This window comes from Lycorma delicatula, chromosome 6 (assembly GCF_047948215.1).
Source record: "Lycorma delicatula isolate Av1 chromosome 6, ASM4794821v1, whole genome shotgun sequence".
NCBI lineage: Eukaryota > Metazoa > Arthropoda > Insecta > Hemiptera > Fulgoridae > Lycorma > Lycorma delicatula.
The window spans coordinates 142529764-142552670 of NC_134460.1; the positions used below are offsets into that span (position 1 = coordinate 142529764).

At 28.7% G+C, this 22907-nt stretch overlaps 2 protein-coding genes across 2 annotated transcripts in view; one reads left to right on the forward strand and one right to left on the reverse strand.

The window, feature by feature from the left end:
- LOC142326952 (uncharacterized) overlaps positions 1 to 8186 on the forward strand; it is a 26563-nt gene extending 18377 nt beyond the window's left edge. Inside the window, exons 5-6 of the mRNA XM_075369683.1 lie at positions 5210 to 5364; positions 7727 to 8186. Coding sequence (XP_075225798.1) covers positions 5210 to 5364; positions 7727 to 7877 — 306 coding nt within the window. The 3' untranslated portion in view covers positions 7878 to 8186. The remainder of the gene's footprint in view (positions 1 to 5209; positions 5365 to 7726) is intronic.
- GABPI (zinc finger DHHC-type palmitoyltransferase GABPI) lies at positions 7116 to 19774 on the reverse strand. The gene is made up of 5 exons (XM_075368687.1): positions 19483 to 19774; positions 16009 to 16584; positions 13289 to 13465; positions 10091 to 10296; positions 7116 to 8871 (listed from the first exon to the last, which is right to left on the reverse strand). The coding sequence occupies exons 1-5, from the start codon at positions 19608 to 19610 to the stop codon at positions 8837 to 8839; spliced, it is 1122 nt and encodes a 373-aa protein (XP_075224802.1). The 5' UTR covers positions 19611 to 19774; the 3' UTR covers positions 7116 to 8836.
- Positions 19775 to 22907: the final 3133 nt, after the last annotated feature.

Below are 22907 nucleotides of genomic sequence, written 5' to 3' on the forward strand. Positions count from 1 at the left end.
ACATAAGAACCAATTGATTACATATGTAATCAATTGGTGAACAAGATGAACTGTGGAAGGGGGTAAAATCTTCATTTTGGAATCTGCTGCAAATCATGTACCCTGGAAGAATAGGTGCCACCGAAGGCAACTACGTGGCCAATGCCACCATCAGCATCATGGAAAAAGAAGACAGGTCAAAGCCAGTAGAACAGAGAGGAGTTTAGGAGATTGAATGCAACCTTTCAAAGAAAGTTCAAAGACAAGTTTTGGAATCAACAATACGAGATGGAAGAAACTAGATGGAAGAAGGGGCATATCAAATATTTACATCTCATGAGAAGAAAGCCCAGAAGAATTTCATGGCTTGCAAAGCGACAATCCTGAGAAAAGATGGGGAAATACTGATCAACAAGTAGTATTGAGACTACTTGTTTCCTTCTAGTATTGAGACTGTATATTCCTTCCAGTAACTGCTGGAAGGAATATACAGAACTTCTAAACAACAGCAACCTAAATCAACCAGCAGAAGAGAATGAGTAACAAAACTCATGCCAGATATTACAAAAGAAGTTGCATGGGCAATGAAATAATTATCCAAACAAAAGGAAAAAATTTGTTGTATTCATCCACATTCCCAAAAAAAGCTGACTCCAAAGATTGCTCAAATTAGTGTAACATTGCACTGATATTGCACCTGAGTAAAATTTTTTACTAAAAATCATATGTCTCCCTATTAATTACTACTTAATTACTATTAATTACTACTTAATATTAATTACTACTTAATTACTTATTAATTACTACCAGAAGCCCAAGCTGGGTTCAGATGGGGATGGAGCACAAGAGATGATCATCATTAACATTCCATGAATAATAGATAAATTCAGAGAATTGCAAAAAATAAAGATCAAATTCTGTTATAACGAATATCAGTATAACAAAATATACAATTTAACAAATTTTTAAAAATTTTTGTTTGGCCAGCCACATACAACCGTGTTAAAAAAATCTCATTTTAACGAATGAATCAAATAAACGAATTCAGTATAACAAAAAAAATTTTTGTAGGTAAATAATTTTTTTTTCTTAAAAAAAATTATCTCTGTGGAATAACAGAATGCTATAATGTGAATGAGTCACCGGAAGCATATGGCACTATTGGTTTATCTCCTGGCCGTACAACAAGTTTAGTACTGTGAAGTTAATATACAGTTCGGTTAGTTGATCGATATCTTTAATCATGTTGGCGTGCAGCTTTGTTATTTTGTTTGTTGCGTTTTAATGTACAATATTGTTATTTTGTGCATCTGTGTAGCAGATTTCAAACTGTGTAACTGCTTTTATTGAAAATTTACTTTAACTGTAATTAGAATTCAGTTCAAATTAAGACTGAGAAAAAGTAAGATAAAAGATAAAAGAAAAAGTTTAACTATCAAAGAACGTTGATTTGAGTAGGAAAAAAATTGAAGTAGCAAAAGATTTCGAAATAACTCTATAGACTTGTATCAACAACATTAAAAGACCGTAAAAAATAAATGTGTTTTCTAACACAGCCTTAGCTCCTGAAAGAAAAAAATGTGTACAGCTTTACATGATGATTTAGACAAAGCTATCTTTTTACACATGATTTGTTGATGTTAGGTCCCAAAATGTGGCCATAAATGGAAACATAATTTGTGAAAAAGCTTTATTGTTAACTCAAGAGCAATTAAGATATTAATACTAAATTCCCCAGTAATATAATTATTATAAATAATAATTATTATTTTAGATAAGAACTAGTTATTGCCCATAAGATATAATCTCATAGGGAAAATCTCATAATAATTAGCATATTTGCAGCTGTGCATGATCTATCTAAAAATATTTTTATTACCGTGATTAGTTTATCAAATTTAGTTAGTATATACTTTTCTGCTTCCTCTGTTTATACAATTGTTTTTTCAGTCTATAACAAACATTTATAAATATTAATAAACAAATTGTTCCTTCATCATTTATATTTTTATCTGTATTGTTGTTTACCTTGTAATACTTATACAAAACATGTGCATTAAAATTACTTGCACATCTATTTATCTTGTTAATCTTATTTTACAATCTAATTTATTGTACAACAAAATTACATGTAAACTAATCGTGCATATTGTATACACTATACATTGCATCATGTTAATATTTAATATAAAGATTTGATAAAAACTGATAGTTACTGTTTAAATTGGCATAACAACGTTTCTGATATTAAAATGTGACAAATAAATTGAAAAAAAAAAAATCTTAATAAAGGAGTAGGTAACATACCAATCAAATAGAGGTAGGTAACCTGCAAACTAAAAACTTTACAAGCACACATAAGTAAAATAATTTTATGATTCTATGAAATTAACTTTTGGTTGGTTGACTGTAATAAAAATGCAATAGTAGTATATAGGGTACATTCATTCTATCATCTCAATAATTACATATTTTTAATTTTTTGATGAATGTAAACATTTTATGTAATATTTTGTAATCAATTTATTTACAATCTTTACGCTGATAAAATCTGAACAAAGAAGATTTTTATTATTAATGAAAACGATTAGTTTATGATTTATACATTGCAGGATTGAAAAATTATAAAGCAAATAAAAACTAGCAAACTTTTGTTACAGTAAAACGCAAGAGTACACAAAAATAAAACTTCTTATTTTTGTAAAAGGAAGAAATTCTAATTTTTTGAGTATATTTTTTATCACAGCTAGATTTATTAGTTTGTCCTATGTTCTATCTTTAAAGTGATTTTAAAATTTAATTCAACCATCCTTTAAATCTTTAATCTTCTCTTTTAATTCAAACAAAACCATTTATAATTTTAATTAACTTATTTTTCTTTAAACATAGTTATCATTTTTAACATAAACTGTGGAATTAATATTTAATTTTATTTAGTAGTAACAGGATCTTTGGTTTTAGATTTTATCTACAAATCTGAGTTCAAAAATTCAAACTGTTAATATTTAGATTCAAGTTCAACGTTTTTTTTTAACTGGATTGCTCAAGTTTGAAAGATTATCAAGATTTGAATGTCCTTGTTATAACAATCCTTTCAATGCACAAAAATTTCCTTATTTTTTATCTTCATATCTATCGATATAAAATTTTCAAGTCTTTATTACTAATTAACCTAGTCATGAGGAGTTGATTAACATTATGAGATCGAGAATCTCACATAATACTATATTTACTCTCTTATTATACTTTCTACAAAACAAATATAAAAACTGATAAATTTTTAAAATACTTGATAATGTGATGTGCTATCACAAGATCTATTTTGAGCTGTTGAACAAATTCATGTATTTTTATTTAAATTTTAAAAATCTAAATCATTGCTTACTTATTTTCAATATTTGTAACTATTTATTGGTACTTTTTGTTACAATCAATGTGCTGTGATTTGTTTTTGTCTACTTTTTATTCATTCATTTTTATTTAAAAATTAAGTTTTTTTTATGTCAAGTAATTACCTTGTTTTATTTTCTTTACCCAGTGTGATTTTACACAAAACTATCAGTTTGATTAAAAATAAAAATAAATGTTTAGCATAAAAAAATCATTCAATCCTGTTTTATATAAAATTTAATAAACTAAATTTTGTTAATTTTTTCTTTTAATTCTTATACTTTTAGGAGTTCAGTGTTATTTACTTAAAAGTGAAAAAATGGTCAATATGAGGGTCATTCAAATATGAACTGGAATTCTATTACATAGCTTTATTGATATTAGATAAAATTACAAATAAATTATCTTATTTTTCTACACAGTTTCCTTCAACAAAAATATTCTTTATCGGACAGGTAGCTTCTGATCCCATCAAAAAACAAGATGATTACCTAACAACTAATTGCACCCATAATGCTCAATTGTGGCATCATCCTTAAAACATTCCCTTACTAAAGCTTCTGTATGGTAGGTGTTCGAGATGTCCAATCAAATTTTAGCAAGTTATCAAGAGTCTAAGCTGCTGAATGCAGCCAAGCATTGTTGTGGAGGAGGATGTTGCCATCATTGTTTATTGCGATAAGCAATCCTGATGTCATTCAACAAATGACAGCAGTGTGCTGCATTTACTGACCTTTGTTCGTGCAGGAAATCAATCAGTAGCACACCTTTTGAGTCCCAAAACACAGTTGCCAGAACTTTTCCAGCTGACAAGCATTTCTTGACCTTAATTGATACCTCATATCCCCATTTTTCCTCCTCCCCATACTTGATCTCTTGCTTTCTAGGGTGTAGTGGTAGACCCATATTTTGTTGCAGGTTACAATACAGTCCAAAAATGCCTTTCCTCCTTCCTCAAAGCAATTCAGAAGTCACTGAGATATGTCTTTGTGCACATTTCTCTGTGCCTCAGATAGAAGACGTGGAATCCAGCTTGCTGACTTTGCTGTATCCAAGAGTGTTTGACAACATTGTATGCACACTCCCAATTCTTATGCCCATCTCTGATGCAATTTCAGCGATGGTTATGCAGCAGTCATGTTCTACAAGTTCACAAACAGCCTGAATGTTGCTATCATTGATGCTGGTCTGCGGATGATTACAGTGATTTTCATTCTCCACTGTATCATGGCCATTTTGAAATTTTTTGGCTTGATTAAACATCTGAGTTTTTGACAGGGTAGCATCTCCGAACTGTGCCAGAATTTGATAGCTTTGTTGGTGAGAAATCAGATTATAATTCGTTGCGCAATTGGCAATAATACCACCTACTCAGAAATTCCTCAGTTTGTGTAGCAGAATCCTGATTTTATCTGAATGACACCCTCATATGTTATACACAGAGATTTTTACTTTATTATCAGGTAAGCTAATATTATTATCTTTGGCAAGTTTATCATAATATAATATACAGTATTAGTTTACTTTGATACTCTTAGCATCACTAAAGATTGGTTTGGATTAACTGGAATAAACCTATCTATTATAACCAATTATAATTTGTCATAAATAATAGAGTGCGGATAATGGTGTGTCTATATAAAAAAAAAAAAAAACAAATAAAAAATCATATTAGATAAACTGCAACATTTAAACTCATTTAAGATAATTTTTCAAATAAGGGCTGCTCTGTGAATCTAAAAAAGTTAATTTAAAAGAACTCTATATTATGAAAATCTGAAATTTTAATACAACCTTTAAGTTTATTAATAAACACATAATTAACAATTAAACGTTATAGTTTTATAGTGAAGCTGTACAAAAATTACAAGTAGCAGAAGATTTTTATGATGCAAAACTATCTGAAAAAACATTCAATAAATGGAAAATATTTACTAATAAGCAACGCATCGAGTATGAAAAGAGAATTGAATATGCCATCAATCACTATAACAGGTATTTATAACATTCATTAATTAATGAAATTTCAGTAGAATCTAATTCATTAATCTCTAACCTAATTTGCCACTTTTCATAATTCAACATTCATCTGAATGTATACATATAGTGTGTGAAAGTTTTTGAACATTAGATAATATCCAAAATAATAGTTAATATATAACAAAGCTCCAGACTAATTTTTTTTCAATGTGTATGATTAAAATTAAATAGAAGCCTATTTAGATGTAGTTATATACGGTATGCTAGCAAGTTTTTATAAAAAGGTGATAGATAGTTTATTTAAACCACAGAAGTCATTAGTACAGGAAAGTTGCCATAAAGTGCTTCTTTGTCCTTTATGATTGGGAGACACTGGTTATACATGAATTTCTCATGTCATTTGGAGATGTTTTTCAATATACTCTTGGATAACTTCTGCATAACAGTTCACAAACTCAGCACTGTGCCTTAAATAGAAATTAAATAAAACTTTTTTAAATAAGTTTTAAATTGAAAGAATTTCTGAAATTATTATTTTTTATTTGTGTTCTCATAAATTTGTTACTTTCCGACTCTGGTTTTAAAGTCAACTCAGGATAATTTTTTTCTTAAGAGTTCATTTAAAATCCCATTTTATTTTCTGTTTGTTGCATACAATGAAATTATTTTAGTAATAAAGTTCCAGTAGTAATGACCCGTCTGGTTGCTGTTCAACCTTTAAACAATTTTTTTCTGTGAGCTAAGATTAAAATAAAATTTGGAATTTAATGAGTCTAAACACGTTATTAAGGCTTAAGTCTGCCTACCAAAATATTTAACTTTTTCCTGTATGAAAGGGCTTGTAGAATGAAGATTAATTTTAAAAACTATGTTACTTAAAATTCTTCTATGTAAGATGAGAATGAGTCATATTCTAAGAGTGAATTAATTACAAATTGCATTAATTAGCATAGGAGAACTCTGAAACTCAAAAAAACTATTTTTCCTTTTATGGATAGAGTAAGGTGACAACAGTTGAAAAGTGAGTAATGAAAAAGTAGCCCAAGCTTTATAATGTGATTAAGCATCTTTTTAAAAATTTTCCTACTCCCTAATTTTTCCCTTGTTTCAACATTTTAACCCAGAAATCTGACCAATTATTAAACTGGTATTCCATTAAAAATCTATTTACAAGCTTAACTACCCAGTGTTCCTCTGAAGCTAGAACTTATTTACTTATCTCATTAGTCAATTCTAAAAAAAAATTTTGTATGCAAATTATTTCCAATGTTGTTTCAATTCTTACACCCTAAATTAAAGTTTGTGAGCTAACAAAAATTTATTATAATTTTTATTACAATTTTTTTAAATTTTCAATACTTTCAATTTTTAGCTAAAACAGATTCCTTATAAATAAAAAGGTTTTACCAAAAGGGGATTATAATTTTTTGTCCAATTACTATTTTTTTTATAAAGTGCATCCTGAATGAGTCGATAATAAAATCTACATTTCATCAAAGGGAGGGGCCCACAGGAAATACTTCAAGTGAATCAATCACAAAAATCTATTTGTAGCTAGATAAAATAGGTAATTTGTCAATTTATGAAATCAAGTGAACTTTGTCTATATATAACCTTGTACTAAAACAAACATAAATGGAGATGCTGGGTACAAATTAAAATTGTGAGTTTTATTAAAACACATAATTCTTTGTATAACCTTGTGTCAAAACAAGCATAAATGAAGGTGTTGGGTATGAATTAAAATAAAACAGATTTTTTTAAATAAAATAAAACAGGTTTTTTTTCAGGAAAAAACCTTTATGATTTAGTTTTATTTAAATCGCAATTAACAATTATTTACATGTATCTTTTACTAGATATGTTGAGTAAACAGATAGTATTACTATAAAAATTAAATCACTAATCGACAATTGCAATAAAACTTTTTATTTAATACCCAATATCTTGGGAACAACTGATTTTTATAAATAAAAACTAAAATTTTTCTAAATTTCAGGCTTCAGAACAATGTACCTATCTCTTACAAATGTTTTATTCAAACTCAAAATTCACATTTTTTAACAGGAATACTTAACAGAGAGCAAGTTGTATTTTTACAGTGTCATTTATTATATACTGAGTCACTGAGCAATCACATTTTATTTAACACCCTGACTGCTTATGCAATAATGAAGTTATTTGGATAAATTTAAGCATGAAACCACCTTAAAATATAAATAAAGATATTAGTAAACATACTACCCAGAATGGTCCAGCAATTCTTGAGTTTTAGTTAAACATCAGTAAATATGTACTTTCGGATTTATACATAAATTAAGATTGTAATAATACCAATAACAAATAATGTTCAGGTATTAAAAAATTCATTTTTCAGAAACTTGTTGAAAAATTACTTCAACAGATTGAAACAACTACCTCTGAAAATGTACAAAACTCGTGAAGAAGAAAAAAGAATAAGATTATGGAGAGACAAGGTTTTAGAGATAATTCCAGACTATACACCTGAACTTGAATCAGATGATTAAATACAAAATGGTAATGTAATTTACAAGGTTACTGTGTATTACCTAAATTTAAGTCTAAATTTCAAATAATTCCAAGGCACATCAACAAGCCAAGCCTTAGTTTCTTTATTTTTTTTTTTTGTTTTAATTAATGCATAATGTGAGTTCTTATCACAAATCTGGCTAAATTTTTTTTATCTAAAGCAATTTAATATTTGATATATTTACTTTATTTGTTCATGGATAGTTAGATTTATTATTTGTTCATGGTAGTATAGATTTATTGTAAATAATGGTTTTCTTCTTTTATTACTAACTAATATGCTTTTATTTTAAGTTTTATTTTTTAAATTTACCTCTAAATTCTTTCCTCTTAAATTTACCTATTAATTACTTTTTCATTGTAGAAATTAATTTATTTTAAATTATATGATAACTTAAGCACATATCAACATCAACTCTTTACAAAACAATGAGCAAAATCATATATCATACTCCTCACAAAGGAGGAGTATCTCCACCTTTATATCTCCTCTAAAATCATCACATCATATTCATCTTTATCTTGCTTAATATACATGAATTTTTGTTGCAAATATTTCTAATATCTCATTTTTAAATGATATACTCTTAAAGGTTCAAAGAAGTTTTTTCTATTATACAATGAATTTTTTCAAATGCATGTACATCTTTTAAGTTGTTTTAAAATAAAACATTTCAGTGACCACACATTTTACAGACTTGAATAAATTAAGGAAAAACTTACACTCATAAAAAGAAAATTTCAAGAACCAGCTTCAGTAAATAAAATCATTTGCATGCATTTAATAACAAATATCATGCTGCGCAGTATATATATTTTTTAAAATACCAATTACACAACTGTTATACCTATTCCATAAATTGCAATGGCCCATTCTCATAATTGTGCATTTTCTATTAGAAATTACTGAAGTAATATAATTTATTTTCTAATATATTCATATCATTTGAGTTGAATGTACTGGTTTTACACCTGTAAAGGAAATAAACAGCTGTAATAAACTTGTAATGAATAAGACAATCATTTAATACCAATTAGAAAAGTTTGTTATATAAATAATAGTGGTAAAAATATATTTATATAATAAGGTGGAAGCAATATTTTGAAATAATAAAATATTTTATAATTTACATTCTTTCTCTTAATTTTTAATTTAAAAAAATAATTTCAAATAAAGATTTTGTGTTTTCATTGGTTGATATTAGATATTGTCAAAATTAAGGGGTCAAAATGGAAAAAATTAATTAAATATTATTTAATAATTTAATTTTTTTTTAAATATTTAATAAGGAAAAATTTTTTTCCTCTTGGGCAGCAGTATTATTTATTTATTTGATTTCTGTTGTAACATAACACCTTAGGTTCCAAAGGACAGTAGACAATACATCATAAGTGTGTACAAAATTAAATTCAATACAATGTAAAACCTTTCACTAAAAAGGTTTTAGTGAAATGTTAAGGTTTTACTCTACTGTTACTTGTAGGGTATTGCTTCACTGTTACTTGTGTCCTTTCACAGTTGGTTGAAATTGACAAACACATCTGTCAGATTAAAATTAGTGCTCCATTGTTCACTGGGAAGCAAGCAGCATTAGAGAGTGAAATATTTATAGAATGCACCAGCAATATAGAAAGAGTTTTCTATATGATTAATAATGAAAAGATAAGCATTCAACCATCAAGTAAGTTATATAAATAATTTTAATTTGGTTATAATTTATTTTCGTAAATAAATTGTAAATAAATTATAAATTATAACCAAATTAAAAATGAAGCAGTAAATTAGGTGAATATAAGCCATGGCCTGGCATTTTCAATCAGCCATGCTTATGTCAATCTTTTAAAAAGTCTCTGCTCAATGGATTCCATGCCAACTGACAGAAATCCACACTGAGAACTATTTACAGATATACTGATGGCGAACATAGTATATACTGATAGAACAGATTCATCACTTTAATAAACTTATACTAGCACAAAACGTTCTTAAGAAATTAATAATGACAATTAATGAAAGCAACTAACTCTTAAGAAGATAGAATGGTGCAAAGAAGGAGGAGGTGATTATGTGGAAAATAATGTTATGCATGTTTCATTTGCGTAAATGTAAATAAATATTAAAATCCCATTTATTTTTAACTTAAAATTACTTTAAAATCATAAAATTAAAAAAAAAGCACAAAAACCTTACCTCTGCAATAACGAACCCAATTTTTAAAGAATCCTTCACTATATGGTCTAGTAGCTAAAAGACCACAACAAGGTTTACTTTCTAAATATCTCCACTCATGACCAGTAAGGCCAAGAGATATTAACCATAACTCATGTAATAACAGAGCTATTAAAAATAACATACACATTAGACAGTAAATAGCTGTGACAAAACATACTGCATACCTGTAATAAAAAAAAAAAAAAACACTTTCAGTTTACTAGCATTCAAATAAATTTTTAATTCACAAAGGCTGTTTTAAACAAAATTTCCTTAATTAAAATTATAATCAGCTTTTTGTAAAGTGATTTCATTTCAGAAACATACAAAAATTAAATCTAAAAAAAACCTAAATCAAAATACAGGTCAGCAATTCTGAAATGTGAAATGTAATTCACGCACTTGAATTTTTAAGCAATATTTTTAAAAAAATATTCAATCAAATACAATTTTCTTAATGATTTTCAGGTTTTAGTTTTTAGTTTCATTATAAACCTATGTAAAATAAATTTTCTCACATAAATCAAGCACCTACTTTTTGATAAAAATGTTGGTCAAAAAAGTGTGTGAAAGAATTATACGTATCCCAACAGCGCTAATGATACAAGTTTATTACAATGAATGGTTAAAGCAGATAACGAAAAGGTGTCCTCTGATGATCCTTGTTCTCATTTAGGACTTTGATCAACATCAACTTATGTTCACATGAGAGAAAATTCAGCAAACTTTTAAAATAGTTTTGATTTAAAAATGTTGATTAACTACTGCTTTCTGTCTGAGAAATCAGATTGCTTCAATATGAAACTTAAAAGCTTAATGTATCTCCAAAAGAATTGTTGATCCCACAATTGAATAAGAAAAAGCAAATTATCTGAAGATGAGGATGAGACTTCAGAATATTCAATCATTACAATGGATCAGAAAATTTAGGTAGGTATCATGAATTTTTACAGTTAGAAACACTAATAAATAGGAGGTCTGAAATATAGAGACTATAAATATAGACTATATTGGTCTGAAATAGAGACTAAATATAGAGTCTGAAGTAATTTCCAAACTAAGATCAGTTTACAACTCAGTTTTATGATTTAAAAAACAAAAAACTGATGCTTCTTATTCTCTACACTCCGCTGTAATTTGACCACTGTATATATTTTTATCTCTTACATCTAGTTGTGCACCTCCCCTTTTGACTGCTGGACCAAATCCAAAACAATCTGGATTTTTTACTTTTTCTTAATTGTAGTAATAAGGTCTCATTGAGAGCTTTTCAATGATATTCATAAAAAACAAAAGCAGTACTGAAAAACTAAAGACATAAGCATAAACAGATGAAGAAAACAGCTTTGTTTCTGTTTTTTAACTTCATGTTAAAAATGACAAAAATGGTTTTGTCATCAAAATTTGATTTATAATTGCAATTAATTATACTGAAATAAAATGATTTTACTGGAAAAAAATGACTTGAAAACTATTAATATTAGTATATATATTTTGTGGACAATTTGTAAAAACATCTGATGTGGACACCACATTACTTCCTTGTACGCCTATTAAATTACATATACACATTTTATTAAAATGAAAAGTACATAAAATTTTATTTCAGTAATAACTCTGTTTTCATTTTTTTTTAATTGTTATTATTGAATTATTTGTTATTAATCAGTGGTTAACAATTATTAATAAATCAGTATATTTCATTAAAAAAACTATATTTAAAAAAAAAACAATATTCATAAGTACCACTTATGAATATCATTGAAAAGCTCACAATGAGACCTTATTACTGCAACCATTCACAGAATGGTTGACTGGAATGAAAAGTCATAACATCTGATCCTAATGAATAAGTTCTTAAATGTAAACTATTAGATACAGGAAAAAACCTTTCTTAAAAATTCTGCAAGTAGCCAAGATTAAGAATGCAGAAAAATTCCAGTAAAAGATGTATTAAAATATGCAATTATGGCAAATGCACTTGGAATATAGTAATCATTAAGAGTTAATATCTATAGTATGATTATTAGAAAAGCTTAGACTACAAAACTAAAGGCTAATGTTTTTAAAGCAAGGTTTACCACCTATATAACATTATGGTGCTTGCATACCTCAGTTATTCAATCAAATGTCCGCTGTTTGCTTTAGTTGTTGATATAAATCTCTTTATGAGTGTTATGAGCCGAATATTATTAGTGATGCTAACGTAATAGAATGATGACATTTTGAGAAAGATGATCAAACATTCATAATGAAGGATGTAGATGTAGCAGCATGCTATTGGAATAATGGATGATTTAACTGAAGAAGTGACAAAAAAATGAGAGAAAACCAGAGCTTCACTGTTATAATTATTTTTGAAATTTCATGATGTTTGAATTTTGAAGTTTTGACTGAATTAGTAACCATTCGTGACATATTCAGTTCCCACTCTGGTTCTTCAACTTAAGTATAACATTCAAACTAAATGGAAAAAAATCACTGTTTAGCTATTGCTGAACAAGATAACCCATTTTGTGACAACCTCCTAAGTGACAAAATGCAAGGTCAAGTTAAGGTAATTTATAAGGTATTCACATGATATAGTGTGCCTCTACTTTGTCAAAAAACAATGAACAATAGTTCTATTTTTTTGCTGAGGACAATGCTCACACTATTTTTAGTACAGCATAAATCTAGTACCTATTGAGTTATCATCTGTTTGGCCTACTTAAATAACTCTTTGAAGGGAAGAAATTGTATTCAAATGAGGTCATCAACACTATAAGGATTGGTCATCATTTATTTTTAATCTATATATTGCTAGGATCATGAAGTTTCCTCAACACTACCAGTAATTAGGAGATTATACTGTCTAAAATAAAAATAATAGAAAATATCATAACATTTTCTTGTACTCATGAGAAAAATTATAGCTATTAAATATCTCTTTCATATCTGAACTCCCCCTCCCCTAGCACCTTACAGAGTAAATAGCAGGCTTTGTTTGCAATCTGTTATATAGCAAAGTCGAAGGCTAAACAAGAAAAGATAAAGCTGAAAAATACATCCAGGAAGTAAAGTTATATATAAACTAAAATATTCTACAAGCCAAACAATTTTAACAGCTACAAATAAATATCTGAAAGTAATAAAAATAATAATTTAGAAACATACTTAAAAAAATAAATGACTTACACAATATCGAAGTAGATGTCAGTACAATCATCCGGTAACATAATGCTCCCCCATACAACAAATGGATGACAAGCAGTAGTCAAAATTAAATTGGAACACAATAAAAGGAGAGATATTGTAGCTAGGAGAGTTGATAAATACCATTTATGATTGCTATCACCAATGCAACAATCAAGCCTATACATAATAATAAAAAGAAAACAATATTCACTTAAAAAATGTAGTACATTGTCAAAACTGATAAATAACATATCGTCTGCACACCTACAAGTTAGTTTCATAAAGTCTGCACTCTTTAGAAAATAGCATGAGGTGTTTAGGAAATAATGTTGTTTATATGCTATAGGGTTGCAAACAATGGCAGAAAGGTTTCAAAAATCACTAAATTAACAATTTAAAATAATCTTAACAATTACGGATCAATAAAAACTAATAAAATGGATTCTGCTGAATTTTTGTTTCAAATATTGTCTAATATGATTAATATAGTCCAAATTATATAAATAAGTTCAGGAGCAGCATTGAAAATTGTATGTTATTGCCAATAAATGCCCCTTTTGCTTTTCAAATAAATAATCACTAGCTTATCATGGTCAAGGGGAATTATGCTAAAATTTTGATGAGAGCAGTATCACAAAATGCATAACTGATTAAATACTATTTAAATAAGTATATATAAAGATCCTAATAAATCACAATTTAGAAGGTGTTAATGAAAATTATTTGAGCACATCAATTTATATACATTAAACAAAGTTGCAGAAAATTAAGTTTTTTTTTTTGTTTTTAATTAATATTATTTTAAAATTCATCAAATGATTAATATTGTTTGCATGAAAACAATTCTGTTGTCTCATTTCATATAAGTTTTAAAGAATATGTGACTACTTTTTAGTGTAAAATGAACATTAAAAATAAGCACATTATGAGATTCATAATCATACAATGGTCTGCAGGATTCATATCTACATATTCCAAACAGTAATATGATCAATTAATTCCTAACTATTTTGAGATAAGAGTAAATGCTGACTTTTGAAATCTCAACATATCAGATTATGTTATGACCCTTGGAGAGCACAAATTTCACTTCGTTTAAAATGAGTAGCATTAAGTCCTGCTGAGGGGGAAATGAGAAGTAACTATTTTAAAAGGTGTTTCAATCACCTTGATGAGACAAGAATATTTATTATTCCTAATGTGAATGTTGCAATCTGTTCAATTAGTGAACAATAAGCAAACACCCAATGAGGTGTAGTCTTATACAGAATCAGGTCGACCATTTTTGAGATATATGATTAATTAAATTACCAACCACCAAATACAACGGTATCCACCGCTTAGTATTCAAATCTACATAAACGCTACAAACATTCACTAGGATTTGAACCTCAGAACCTTGAAAATCATCTGTTAAATAAGTAATTTTCAACAAGTTAACCACTAGACCAGCCCGGAGGGTCAACAAGAGTATTAATATAAAAAAAATATCATTCATAATTTAAACCAAAATGATAAAACTTTAAACACCAGCATTAATTAACTGACATACTTACAGATTTCATTACATTGTAAAACATGAATATTAAATACTTTTAATTTAGTATTTTCAGAATAAGAAGGAAAATGTTAATCAAAGATTTTTTAACAGATTTAAAATATATATATATATATATATTTTTAAAATCTGTTAAGAGCCTTACTCTTAATGGTTACTCTTAACCACATGGACTGATTTTGATGATTTCTTTTTTTTAATAGGACACTCCTTTAATGGTTTCATTGTAAGATTTTTTCAGATGTCATGGAAAGCTTTTTAAATAAAAAAACTTAATGCCTCTATACATGGTCTATAGATGCACTAATGAAGATATTTTTCATTTTTTGTATTACTACTTATTGTTGGTCATTGATTTGCATTAATCCTTACTTGGTCTGTAAGAGTTGTCAGCTTTGATTTCTGGTAAGTTTTTCAAAGAAACTGTTTATAAATTAGTTATACACATAGTTGTTAACATAATATTAAATATTAATTTATCTTTTCCTTAAAATAACCCATAAATTTTAAATTACCCAATTTAGAATAAAGATTAATTTTATAAATTGTAATATCTCTTCAGACAATAATGAAGACATAACATACAATAAAACATAATAATATAGCAAGATGGCTTATGAAAATAGCTTCTCTTCATTAACAGTAATTACCGTATTATAATAAAAAAATATATTTATATAATTTAATAATCAGAATACTTTAATTATAATAGTGCAATCATTATTCATGTACTTAATAGTTTAGCAATTCTGTAATGTACAGTACACAGTTCACAGTCCATTATTATGGTTTTAACAATTGCATTTAACAATATGCAGTATATTCTCATTATACATCCACCTTAGAACCTTTTCTAACCATTTTTAATACACTTATTAAAAATTTAAAAAGGGCTACACTTAGAGCTATCTGGTCTTATGTATAATATAATCATTACTAAGTTTCATATCACTTCTAAAATGGGATAATTCAGCACTCATTTTGTTTAGCATGCACATGTGACAGTTAGTAAAATAAATGTAATGTTTTTATCATGTCTTACTTCTAACATTTCAACAGCAATCAGTTCAAAAACACCAACTATGAGACTTAATGTCAAGGGCCAAACAGCAAAAGATATTTGCTGAAATATATTTTATTATTAATTTAACGAATAGCTTACCATGCACAATGTAGATCACGTTTCACAACACAAACATGACAAATACGACAATGAAATGTTCGTGGAGGAACGCTTTTACGACAAACTGGACAATTCATATCATATTCCTTTCCTTGAAACTCATTACTAAGTTTCATATCACTTCTAAAATGGGATAATTCAGCACTCATTCTTGTTTTGCATACACAAACACATGTTGCAATAGTTAGTAAAATAAATATAATGTTTTCATCATGCCTTATTTCTAACATTTCAACAGCAATCAGTTCAAAAACACCAACTATGAGACTTAATGATGTCAAGGACCAAACAGCAAAAAATTTTGTAGGTGAAGATGATTTCATAAAGAAATAATGCATAAATAATAAATATGATGGCAGACTGGTAAAAATAATCACACTCATTCCAAATCCATGAGCAGCAATATATCCAAGAGATGGTAAAAGTATTATGGGTAATATTGCATCTAGTGTTATTTGTTTAGCACCACCTCTCCAAGGGACACGTATACGATCCAACATGACTGCTGCTGTCCGTGTTAAAAGATGAGTTGGAATAACTTTACAAGTAATTAGCCTAGAACAAAAGAGCAGAAAAAAAAAATAATAGAGTTTGCATTTTTTGGTTCACAATTATATATTATTTTTTTATGTGCATCATTACTGTTTAACACTAGTATAAAATTGTAATATTTAATGTCTAGTAATTAACTGTTAGTAAGTGCTTACAATATGTTAATTTCATATTTTAGTGTACTAATTTGTTTGTTTTATATAAAAGACATGTAAATTTTAATACATGAGATATCCAAGAGATATCAAATAATGGAAAGAAGGACAAGGAAGCATTAAAGACTATTGGAAGATAATTATCAGGAAACAGAGATGGTAAGTGATTGAGTAAGCCACAGATGGGTTCCAAAGTTGCCATGTATGTAGGCATGACACTAACACTCAATTACACTTTGTGTTTGCTTCAGATTTGTAGCTTTAGAAAGAATACCCAAAATGATTTTGCCAATGATTTACAACTTCCAGGATGAACTTATTTTAACCCTGATTTAAATCTTGGAGCCTCTATTTTAATTTCAATCTGACATATGAGGACTCAATATCATCTTGACAAATCTTGGAGAACTGCATCAAACCAGTCAAATGACTGAAGAATTTTGGAACATAATTTTAAATACAATCAAAATGTTTTTATACTTTTTCTTAAATCACGTAATTATAACTCTGTTAGATCGATCTAAAACCTCTGACCATATGAATTTTTAAACAGGAGCTGAAGTCTTCATGAACTTAGAGGCACTCAGTAACTTGAAAGTGTTGCTAAAATGGGTTATCAGGCAAACCTGTATGCAAAATTTCAGAGCGAATGGATAGGCGGAAGTGCTTCAAAATTCAACTGAAAGGTTCCATACCATGAATCTCATATACATAGTTCAAGAGCAAATTAATATAAGAGTGGTAAAAATAATGACAAACAAATCTCTTAAATGGTATGGTTGGGTCGCATTCGACCCAGCCACAAGACAATGGTCTAGTAAAGCAAGAATTGTGTGAGCAAGCAAAGTACCTATGAGCTATGGAAGACATAGCAGCTGTAGGAAGACTGACTCAAGAAATAACTGAGACCACTCGACAATGTAATAATTTTGGTGAAAGTAGCACAGAAAAGTATTTGGCTTGGGTGAGATTCGACCCTCACTATACCTTGGAGGGGTTAATTTTCTTGATTGTAATTTCTTAATTCCAATTATTAAACGCAAATTTCTTATTAATTGTATTATATGATACAAATTAATTAATTGCTGGATGATACTTTTCTACAAGCAATATTGGTTGTTATCTACAATTAAAAATCTTAAGATTAATTAAAAAAAGATCAAATGTTATATAATGAACACTTCTGTCATTGAGTATAATATTATACACTTAAGTTTATAAAGTGTTTGAAAGTTATTAACTCTCCACTGTTGGTAAGAATAGCCCTCCCTTATCTCCTTCCATAGATTTTCTTATTGCCATTACATCCTGCCTGATCTTGTAAATCAAATATTGAAAAATATTATACTACTGAATAGAATTAATTGAAGAAAAAAAATCTTTTTAAACTTACACAAAACACTAAACAGCAGGCCCACACAAAACGAAAATTTCAACTAATGCACATTAATACACTAATTTGTGTAAAAATTATTGATAAGGAGTCCATATTAAACTCATGTACATGAGTCAGACATCTGAGTCCATAGATATGTTAAAGTGGACTTATAAAATAAAATAATACTACACAAAAGTAGTGTATTATTAAGATATTTATTAAATTCTGGAATATCATTTGTATTTCTACTAAGAAAAATATACATGGCTAAACTACATCAAATCCATATAGTTATGTTTTCAACAATTATGTTTTGGCAACTCAAAATTGGGCAACAGTTTTCATATTAAATAAAGCATTTGAGGGAAGAAGGGCACTCAGGTTGTATGCCCTTTTTCCAGAGACCATGATGATTTGTTGTTTTGACAGTAGGAGGATTATTCACACAGAATTTGTGTCCCAAAAACAAACTGTTAAGGCTCAATAAAAGGGTACTTTGTGTCAGACTGGACATTTTGAACACACTGATGCTCCACCATGACGGTACCCTCTGTCGCACAACCATCTCCATCAACAAGCTTCAAGGGATTCCAGTGGTTCCTCAGCTCCCTATTCACTTGGTCTTAGTCCATGTGGCTTTTTTTTATTCCCCAGAATCAAAACCCACTTGAAAGGACATTAACATAATACTGTTGAAAACATCTAAATAAGCATAACCAAAGAGCTGATGGCAATTCCAATTGAAGCCTTCCAGCATGAAAGATGAAATCTTTCTGAATAATTTTATATCTTATATCTTTCAGTGCTCCTATAAACAACAATGTATAAAGAAATAATCAGAAGGCCGAAAAACAGATAAATTTGAGCTGGCAACACACATTGTTCTTAATGGGCACTTGTAGGGTTAATGAGAAAACTGATGAACTGTAACAAAATCAGTACAATTATAATTCGTAAAATGATATAGTTAACAAATAATAATTATTCTATCCTGTCATATATATATATATATATATATATATATATATATATATATATAAAATTTCTAATAAGTTTATTACAGTTCTTTCAGGGATATTTATTTTACTATTAAAACTGTGTTACTTTTTTCAACTAACATTCCTCAAAACTGCCAACCACAATAGGGCGTCTGCTGAAAAAAAACGACAAAAAAAGAAAAATGCTTCAGTTAGATTTTGCCACAAAACAAAAGTAAATAACCAGTTTGATAAGTGTAGGCAACAGATAAAAAAAAACATTTCAAAAACACACTTTAATAAACCATCATGAACAATTACAAGAAAAACTAACCAATAAATTCCTCTAAAAAGAAATATTAAAATCATATAAATTGGCATTATTACTTGCCTTTCCACACAGTAATCAAATTCATCACAAGCACAACAACAACCTAGAATATGATTTCTTCTGTTGTTTATATCAACATATTCACAGCAGCATAATCCATTCGAATTTGATCCTTCATTTGATATCATTATTTGTAGTTATCAAAAGTCAGTACAGTGAAATTCAAATCCGAAAGTAACCCAAATTATCATTCTCTAACGACAAACACAAAATCCAATCACCTAATTGTCATACTAACAAAATTGAAAACAATTTTTTAAACTTCTTATAATCCGTCCTGCAATTAATCCGACAAAATGTACACAAGCAGTGTTACCACTATCGAAAATAAATTTGTACCGTGGATAATACACTCAGAAATAGCAAGTGTATTTAGAACGCTTATCTCCTGAGAAATCAAGATATAATAATTTTCGATGGATAATTAATAAATAATTGTTAAAAGTTATAATTATTTACCTTTACGGATTATGTAAATTGATCAAAAGGGTTTATTTGAAATAATAAATATTACTAATATTCGGAGCTACAAAGTATTTTAGATTACATAAATACTTAAAAATTTTTCTTCCAAAAGTTTTAATCGATGTGGTTGTTTTGATAAACAACTTTTGTTGAAATCGTAGATCAGCACACGTTAATTATTGAGCTGTTTAATTTGCATTCAGTACGCAAAGATTGTTACACTATGGCCACAAATACCCTTTTCATATAAATATGAATTGTTTATCTGTAGTTTATTTAATATTTTTACTAATAAAACTTAACTTTAACTTCATCTGAAGTTCTTCAACATTATCGGCACATTGTTTTATTATTCTCCAAGTATATTTAGAAGTTCTCTTTCATGTTGAAGAATCAAGTTGTAAAAACAATCTCTGATAGCATATATCAGCTCATCAACATTACTTAGTCATAAATGGGAGGTTTGTCTTTTATTTTGGTCCGAAGAAGTAGCTGTTATGTCTGGACTCTTAGGCGACCACTGAATTTTGCAGTCCTATTAACAGCGCTATTCAAAATGTCCATACAAAAAGGCAGTTAACTGCATGCCAATCAATCGAAGCTGAAGATTAAAAAATTGTCAAGTAAGTTAAGGTATGAACACTTCCTTAAATTTTTTTGCAGCAAAAATATACCCATACATACTGATTTCTACTACTCAGGTAAATGGCATTCTCAGAGAAGAAAATTATTTTTCTGATTGAACACTGGAAAAACGCATTTGGGGCAGAATTAGTTTTCCAACTGAAATAGGTACTGTTATGCATTAAAAGTTTTGGAAAGTCAAAAATAGAGAATTTAAACGTATAAATAATGATAAGGCTTATCAGTTATCTGTTAGAAGTGTGAATTAAGTGTTATGAATCACTTGTTTAGACAGAAGGTATTATTTTAAGATAGATATATGGCCCAGGTGGATGATAAATATGATAAAAATGGAGGATAATAACACTTGTAAAGTTGTGGTAACTGTTCAATGAACCTGATATTGTTATCAACACTGTACATTTTTCTGGTGAAGTGATAGCCTTTTTATAAAAGACTCTGGTTTTTTAAACCCAGGTAGGTTGGAATTTTTTCAGACTACAAATAGTAATTTTTTATTACAAAAATAGTCACTGTAAGTGGCTCTTAGTCTGTAGTTATAATAACTAATATAACAAGGAAGAACTATCTGGGCTGAACATCTCAAAAGAATGCTTATGATATGTAAGACACAAAAGTGAGTAGCAGAGCCACAGGATGTTTGCAAGACCAATGTAAGAGGCCATGATTGTAATCCAACCAATAAGTAAGGTGTATAAATTTCATAATACTATGACTATAAAAGATTTTATGTTATTGACAGAGGAAAAATGGTTTCATTACGCTCATGGCAATTATAAGCAAACATTAAGAGTGTGTAGTAAAATGCAAATAATGTTATCAGGCTAAGAATAAACAATAATTCAGATAATAACTTAAATGATTAGCTGAATATCACATTTCCAAGAAAAAATCTTAAATGTGATACTTGATTGTATACATTTTTATTCTTAGTTGGGAAATTAATCCTTATCACACTATCACAGATCCTCTCTTTTGGTAGACAGAAAGTTAAAATATTTGTTATTTATAAGGATTGCTTTTCATAAATGTTAATAAAAATTGCTTTAATTAATAGCCACTGAGGGTTTGAAATGAAGTGCCAAGACCAGAAACCCTAAAAACCTGTTCCTCATAAGTCATAAGATAACTATTAATATAATTTTTATTTCACACCTCTGAAGTGCAAAAAGGGGAGAAAACCAATTTATTTATTTATTTACATGGAAAAAGCTCTTCATTTTCTTGTTCATCAAATTTGGCATAAATATTGCAGTCCGACCCTTGAGAAAAAAAGTAAGCAAAAATTAGTATTATTTCAACTCCTTGAAATAAAATTAACTTTTTTCTTTTAAGAAAATAAAAGTGGAAAAATGTGCAGCTGGTGTTGAAATTAATTTCAGCTGGAAATTTGAAATCAGACATTGCAAACTACGAGGTGCTACCCAAAAGTTCGGGAAATTTGAATTTCGCGCGCGAACTATTGCTGGTACGACCTGTTACCGCTAGATGTGGCCAACAGTACTCTTTGTGAATCAGTGTTCCAACAGCTGTGACAGTGAGAGGATGCATTGTTGACTTTGTGCGATTGTGTTTTACTGCTTCGGCGAAGTTCTAAATGGCAGATTTTAATGAGCAAAGAACCTGCATCAAATTCTGCTTCATGCTTAAAAAAACTGGGGCAGAAACCCATCGCATGCTTGTGGAAGCATTTGGTGACAATGCTATGAGTAAAAGTAAAACTTTTTTGTGGTACAAACGATTCAAAGATGGACGAACGACAGTCTATGACTATGAGCATTCAGGAACATCATCAACAAGCGCAACACCGGAAAACATCTCGAAAGTGCGAGAGGTTATTGTTGCAGATCGTAGACAAACAATCCATGATGTTTCTGGAATCGTACAAATGTCATATGAATCCGTGCAACGCATCTTCTCGGACAATTTAAACATGAGACGCATTGCTGCAAAATTCGTACCGAGACTGTTGAACAGCGACCAGAAACAAAATCGCGTAGCTGTCTGTAGTGAATTGAAAAATTCAGCAAGATATGACCCTAACTTCATAACCGGTGATGAGATTTGGGTGTACAGGTATGACCCTGAAACTAAGCACCAGTCGTCGCCAAGTTCATGACGGCCAAAAAAAGCACGCCAAGTTCGCAGCAACGTGAAGTCCATGATGATTGATTGTTTTTTTTCGACATCAAAGACATTATCCATAAGGAATTTGTTCCTTTCGGTCAAACTGTCAATGGGATGTTCTATTGTGAAGTTTTGAAGCAGTTACGTGAAATCATTAGGCGCAAACGTTCAGATCTGTGGGGTAATAA

What these genes read in the sequence shown, in the direction of transcription:
- GABPI (XM_075368687.1), bottom strand. Translation starts at nt 19,610, where the DNA reads ATGATATCAAATGAAGGATCAAATTCGAATGGATTATGCTGCTGTGAA. An exon ending in CGTGATCTACATTGTGCATG is followed by an intron (nt 13,466 to 16,008) that starts GTAAGCTATTCG and finishes TATTATGTATAG; the next exon opens with GCTTGATTGTTGCATTGGTG. An exon ending in GACATCTACTTCGATATTGT is followed by an intron (nt 10,297 to 13,288) that starts GTAAGTCATTTA and finishes TTTTTATTACAG; the next exon opens with GTATGCAGTATGTTTTGTCA.